The 7,195-nt window shown below is 43.3% G+C and overlaps 2 protein-coding genes across 2 annotated transcripts in view; both read right to left on the bottom strand.

Moving 5' to 3' along the window:
• The window catches only part of LOC108688388, a 45,025-nt gene extending 42,111 nt beyond the window's left edge, over positions 1–2,914 (bottom strand). The window contains exon 1 of the mRNA XM_018194637.1: positions 2,709–2,914. Coding sequence (XP_018050126.1) covers positions 2,709–2,730 — 22 coding nt within the window. The 5' untranslated portion in view covers positions 2,731–2,914. The remainder of the gene's footprint in view (positions 1–2,708) is intronic.
• A 788-nt stretch (positions 2,915–3,702) lies between these two features.
• On the bottom strand, positions 3,703–4,251 carry LOC108688381. The gene has a single exon (XM_018194625.1). It carries the CDS (start codon positions 4,249–4,251, stop codon positions 3,703–3,705), a length of 549 nt encoding a protein of 182 aa, XP_018050114.1.
• Between the last annotated feature and the right edge of the window lie 2,944 nt (positions 4,252–7,195).

Below are 7,195 nucleotides of genomic sequence, written 5' to 3'. Positions count from 1 at the left end.
AGAGAGAGAGAGAGAGAGAGAGAGAGAGAGAGAGAGAGAGAGAGAGAGAGAGAGAGAGGAGATGGTTGCGATAGTAGCAGGTCGCGGTTAGGAAGACGAAGGCAGAGGATGAAAAGGGTGGCGGTGGGTATCAGAGAGAAGAGGTGGGAGAAGGATGGCAAAAAAGAGCCGCGGTAGAGGGTGGTGGTGGTGACGGGCGGCGAGTGGGGTTGAAGCGGCGGAAGCTGAAGGAGGGAATGACCCCGCGTACCCGGGGTCAACCGTTGCACTATGCTCTCTCCGTGTCTCATAGTCATGGACGAGCCTCGTTCGCTCGCACGCTCTGAGATATATACGGGCACAGATGTGTCGTGTATATGCACAGACCTGGAAGAAGCCACCTGAGCACACCTGAGTCAGGTGGTTGTTCTTACTCGCCTTACTGTCGTGTCATATATATGGCGCAGGTATATTGCGCATTGCCGTCGACACGATATTTATGAATACACGCGGGATGAGGCTGGCGAGACGGCGACGCCGAGCATTATTTCTCGTTATTGTCAAACGATATATCTCTGGGTCCTCCACCTCGAATAGCTTTCTCGCCTAGAGGATGTCAGCTATCTCACCCGAACATTCGCCTATGCGAAATACGTGGGAGAAAGTAGAAACTCGAGAGAGGAGATATTTTCATCTAGATTCACGCGTGAACAATGCATGTTAAAGGCCGTGGCATGTAACATCAGGAAAGGTACGTCGTATAAAATAACGCAATACTATTTCGCCTGTCGAGTTTTAAACCCGCTGGAAAAATATAGTGAACGAGGGAAAATTTGAGAATGTATAACACACAACGTTCATTTAATGAAGTATCGAAATATCGATATTCTTTAAAACGCGGTTATTAATAATTACATACACAACAAAATCCTATACTAACATTGGTCGACGTTGTTAATCGTTTAATCTCAGATATAACGAATCACGTAGAGCGTATATATCGAAATTATGATCCATTCGCGAAGCACTAGACATTAATAATTTCAGCGTGCAGCTATTTTTCCGTGCCTTCATAAGATGCATGAGAACGCTGCATATAAAAATACACAAAATTTGTATATGTACTTCCTCTCCGGCGGGATTCTTTCGCGAGCATTGGATTATTTCGCAACGTCAAGTCAAGTCAGATTTTAGTATCGCGCGCACTGCTACTTGCGAGACAGTGAGCTTCCGCTTTCGAAATCGCTTTATACGCGATTATATTTTTTAGCCGGCCGACCGCGCCTATATTTTTTACCTAGCACAGTAGATATCCGTGACGGTATTAAGTTATGATGGATATATAACCGTCCTGCATCCATCATAAAATCAAGTTACAGTTACGTGCTATCGCATGACGTTTCAATATCGATTCTATGTACGTCCGTATTCGGCGACGTATACGTATATATGTATATATGTGTATCCGCGAAAAGCAAGACGCTGTATAAATCACGTTTCTAAGTCGATAATCGAGCACGATACGAGACAATGAGAACGAGAGATGTACGATAATGATAAAGGCAGCCGATCGATTTGCGTATCGCGCAACAGTATCACGTCATTGTGCTAGATTATAATTCAACCGCAGCATTGTAATTTCTCTACGGTATCGCACTGAAAATGAAGTGCATCATCACACAGTTGTACAAGTTGCACCACCTCGCCCGTTGAGAATAGCCACAGTGAGAAATGCAAACGAGAACTTTTTCGCGATACTTAATGCTCATCGTCAACGACATGCCATTGTGAGTCGCGTCTCCAATTAACGCGATTAGCGATTTCATTAGCACTAATTACATCACGCGTCGCACTTAACTTGCCCCCCCCCCCCTCTCACGCGTTCGCACGTGTTGACGAAACAATGATTGATATCACACGGTAGTTTCCAGAGTTTTGCTGTTTTTTTTTCTCTTCGCAACACGCAAATCTAGGAAAGTCCGAAAAATCCTTTTTGAACTTTTCCAACAGGAAGGAGTTTTTATCTCCGATGAAAACCTCATGAAGAAGTCGAAACTATCGAAACTATTTCCACTCAGCCGCCTGCTTTTTGCACGAGAATTTAATAGCGTTATATCGCACGTTTCGGCATTCCGAACTGCGGAGCTTTTAACAACAATTTTCGACGTGATACTCAATCGCGTCTGCATTTCCACATACAAATTTGACGACCAGTTCAATCTTTTCTTTTCTATTAAATAGAAATTCGTGTAACATCCAGATTACTTCAGCAATATTGCAGCAATATTTTTCTTTTTCTCTAAAATTATCTCAAGCAAGATTGCTGCAAGATTCTGTCTGTACGGATACTCGAAATAATTATTTTTAAAACAAAAGGAAAATAAAATTAAAAAAGATTATAAAATTGGTAACTATATATTAGGTGTAGTAAAAAGAAATCCATTATTTTTCCATTCAATTTCATGCAAAAATAATGGATTTCTTTTTACTACACCTAATATTATAATTTGTAACCATATAAATTTGTAAACTACTATAAATTTAAAAATCATGATAATAAATTTAGATCTTTCGAAGAATTTGAAAAAAATTTAATGAGACTCAGGCTGCTTCGCTACAATCCCAAATCTACTAGCAGATGTTTCACAATTAAATTCGATAATTATATCTCGTCGGAAGTGTAATAAATCACCAGTTTTGGCGCAAAATTGAATGAGAGAAACGCTTACCCGTTACGCTGAGCAGCGACATGTTCGGAGGATCCACCTTTGCTCGGTTGAATCTTTCAAGTTGTCTCTAATCAACCGAGCGATGCACTCAATTCGTGTAGAGATTCATATTGAAAGTTATACGCTGCTTTACGATGAAACACGTGCCGGTGTACACTGTCTCGTATACGATACGCAGGCTAATTATCCTCTGTACGCCTGCACTAATAATCCTCCTTTCTTTCTTTTTCTTTTTCTTTCTCTCTCTCTCTTTCTCTCCCTCTCTCTCTCTCTCTCTCTCTCTCTCTCTTTCTTTGTCTTATTCTCTCTGTCTTTCGTTCTTTTTATCTCCCTGCTCTTTGCTCACTATACGTCTCTATCACGTATGCGAAATACGTGTCGCATCCACACATATATATAGATATATATATATATATATATATATATATATATATATATATATGTGTCAGTAGTCAGAAGTATACGTTACGTGTGAATCCGTGTTTATAGTACGTCGCGTTTATAGTACGTACACGCTTTTTTTTACGTTACGCGCGAAAGCTTGAAAGTACGGAAAGTACGAGGTAAGTACGTGCACCTCGAATGCGCTTTTTTTTTTATTATCTCTCTTTACTTCTTAACGGAATATTTCTGTTTACACAGTTCGTCACAGGTTGACCGCGGCGAAGCGTCCATCTGTACACCTTATCGCGATACACCGGCTTATCTAGATCAACGATACCTGGCTCCTTCTTCCCCGCTCCTATACCCCTTCCCACCCTTCCCTTGCCTTGCCGGTGTGTACACTGGCCGATGACCGTACGTGACACGAGTTCCTATGTGCTAGCCTGTAACACTGTTTTCTCTGTATACCGGCGCGCGATGACGATCGATCGGCGCGGAAAATGACTGTTGTATACGCGTTATTATCAACGATTGATTCGCTATCGGTCGGCTTGTTACTGCGATATGAGAAGCTGACCCGCGGATTAACGTTCGCACGCCGTCTCTCTAATCATCGATTACATTCCCTCCGTCGCGCGTATCGTCGATTACGGTTAAAAATAGCAAGGCTCGCGCAACGTAGAAGTCCGTTCCAGCGATTGAGAAGACGAAGATCATCGCTACTAGTTGCCGTGCTGTAGTTCGTGCCCGCGTTGTCCCGGTGCTCCAAAAGTCGTTCTGATATCAAATCGTCTCCACGAACGTCGTCGTCGGCAAGTAATGAGACTACGATGCTAATAATAGCGAGACGCTGGCAATAATAGTAGTATGGCAGCACAGATACGATTTCCGTGTAGCTATCGCTGATCCACTGCGGTTCAATGATGTTGCTGTTGTCGTTCCCATGTACCACGCGACGGCCGCAATTGCGAGACAACATCGCCGAGACAGCGTCGCTATGTAGATCCGTCGTTGATCGCCGTTTTCCACCGATGTTGTGATAAATTCGATCAAGCGTCTCTCGATTCTGGAGAAGCGGCCACCGTACTGTTGTCGTCGTCGTCGTCGTCGTCGTTGTTGTCGCCGCCACCGCCGTCACCGTACTTTTCGTTATTATCATAGTAGCGAGGGCTGCGAGGAATGTTCCGAGTCGCCGTCGCGCGTCTCTCGTGCTCGTCAGGGGAACGTGCACCACCAACGACGCCAGACACGTCGTCGCCGTCGTTCCGAGGCGCGACCGGTCACGCGCATTTCACTACGGTACCGTGAAAGAGCGCCGGGCACGTAAGAGAGACAGAGAGAGAGAGAGAGAGAGAGAGAGAGAGAGAGAGAGAGAGAGAGTCAGAAGAGAGACAGGAGAAAGACTGGGGACAAAACGGATCAGGACTAGTAGGAAAAAAATGGAAAGAAAATGGAAAGAGCTGCGCGCTCCGAATTCGGAACGATGGATGGGTCAAAGAGAGAAAGAGAGAAGGGGAAAGGAGAAGGGGATAAAGGAACGAAAAAGATCGGAAGAAGCACGCGGCGTCGCGAGAACTCTTGATGAATATCTCACGTACCGAATACACAGTAAACCGTGATCTCTCTCTTTTTCCTTCCTCCCCCTCGCTCCTGGTACCGCTCGCTCACTGCTTTTCTCGTCGTTTCCGTGTCGACCGCAACCTCGTAATCCGCACGCCGTGCACTCGACTTCGCTCCGCTGTGTACGAGGGGGGTGGAGGGTGGTAGTAACGTGCGTCAGCGACGTGCAGCGTTACCGGAAGAAAGAATTGTGTCTGACGCGCGCGTGATCGGAGCACGGTGCCACGATCGCGTGCGATACGTCGCTCGATCTGTCACCGACGCCGACGTTGATCCGCTGGAACGTTATTGCGAACATACGCGGACTGCGCGACGTCGAGCACTGTGCGAACGGAGACGCCTCCGACACGCCGCCGCCATTTTGCTACGTCAAAGGGGTGACAGCGCCGGCGCTGATAAAGCCGGTCAGAACCGAACGACGTCGGAGCCAGCCGACGTACGCTCGGTGGCGAGACTACTGTGAGCCTCGCCATCACCTCGCCACCCCCTCTCGAGAGGTGCAAGCACCGGTCTCCCCTTGGTCCTACCCTACCTCCTTTTCCACCACTAGCGGCCGAACAAGCTGCCTTTTTCGACGATGCGTTTGCTCGCTCCAGGGGTGCAACGTCTTGAGAAATCGTTGCGGACTCGGCTCACTCCGAATGCGATTATTCAGAGTTCAAAAGGTTGGAAAACCGCGTTTCGTGCCCCCGATTTACAACAGCATGTTGAATGGACGTTACTTTTACATGTCGAGACTCTTTCGAATAAATATTTACAATACCCATGCAAGAGATTCATTTTTCGAGATTTTTCATGAAATTATATTATGTAATTTCGCATAGTATGCATTCAGTATGACATACTTTTGATAACGTGAAAAGACTAAACTCACCTCTTGAAAATTAGGTCGATCCCGCACTTGTAAAAGCTAAGCGATCCTAATTAGCGATGCTGTCGAGTTTCGCTCGAATTTCCGGAGCGAATGCACGTCGCGAGACTCGTTTTCGCACAACTGTAGTGCAGAGAGAGAAAGAGAGAGAGGGGGGAGGGGGGAGAGAGAGAGAGAGAGAGAGAGAGAGAGAGAGAGAGAGAGAGAGAGAGAGAACAGATTAGTCTCATTGTAAGATGCCTAATTCCGATAACAGCTGCCTACACCGCCATCCGTGATTACTTTACGAGGCGATGGCGATCTCTCTAGTTACTTCGAATAAACGTTATCCCATCGTCATCACGAAAGGTTATAAAAAGAAGACTGAAATCGTTGCATGCTGCCAGCACGATTGAATTTATGCGGTTGTACGAACAAAAAAATTGCTGATCCATATTCCCAATAATACGTGCTTAAAATAATTTTATTCCACAAATAATACGCGCGCGATGGCCAGAACGAATAATACAATGTTATACCGCCCGCAGGCTTTTTCAAAATTAGCTAAAATTCATGATATCTCGGGCGTCGGTATTTCAGATGGAAAATTGGTTCATTAGGATGCCTGTGTAAACTGTTTTCTCGTTAGCGTGAGAAAGGGTCGTAAATGCGGGGTTGAACGAGCTATGGCTCACGCAATGTCTGGTATTCCGGAGTCTCTGCAAATGCCGACGTGGAACAACGTTTTACCGCTACCGCCGATCGCAATGCCGCGATAAGAAAATTTTGCACATTGTCATAAAGATACTCGATCATTAATTAATTTCTACAATCTACTTCCATTCAAGCCGGTGAACGGATTTGCAAAGCGGCATTAATACGGGACACGGGCGCCATGAACAAGTAGTTACGCCGCGTTACGGCGCGACGCGTCGCCTCAATAAGTAGTAAATCCCGCTCGTGCGCGACTCGCGAATAGCGCTACTGACTCGTACTACTGAAGAAACCAACTCTCTCTCTCCATAATTTTCACAAATACCGGAAAATCATACAAAATGAGGTACAATAGAGAAAAAAAAGAGGCAATATGAAACAAATTCAAAATTAAATAAAAAAATTATTATTATTATTTATTTAATATAAATGTTAATGACGAAACATTTCGATTTAATTTAATCATCTTCAACCGATTATTTAGAAAATTGCTAATCTAATATAAATAAATTAATTAAATTAATAAGTTAAAATATTAAAAATGAATTGTTGGAATGGAGCGTTTGTTTTTGTTTTTTGTAATTCGTTTAAACATTTCACATTTAATATTTATAGTTTATTTATTAATTTGTTTACCTATATTAAATTATCATTTGATCGAGAATGAGTTAAATTATAAAATATTCCGTCATGAATATTTATTACAATAAATAGATGATTAATCAGTTTTATACATAATTTTGAGCTTATTTTATATATATCTCTTCCTTTTCATTCTATTAGTAAAATGAGGACAATTTATTATTAAAAACAAAAACTTATTTAAAACAAATATGTTTGTTCAAAGATTCAGAAATTAAACAAACAATCAATACATTCAGGCAAAAAATAATTAAAACTATAAAGAAAATTTTAAAAA

The sequence above is a fragment of the Atta colombica genome, unplaced genomic scaffold (genome assembly GCF_001594045.1).
Source record: "Atta colombica isolate Treedump-2 unplaced genomic scaffold, Acol1.0 scaffold105, whole genome shotgun sequence".
NCBI lineage: Eukaryota > Metazoa > Arthropoda > Insecta > Hymenoptera > Formicidae > Atta > Atta colombica.
This window is presented reverse-complemented; position numbering and strand designations above follow the sequence as displayed.

Coding starts and splice junctions, on each gene's coding strand:
- LOC108688381 (XM_018194625.1), bottom strand. CDS start 4,251: ATGATAATAACGAAAAGTACGGTGACGGCGGTGGCGGCGACAACAACG.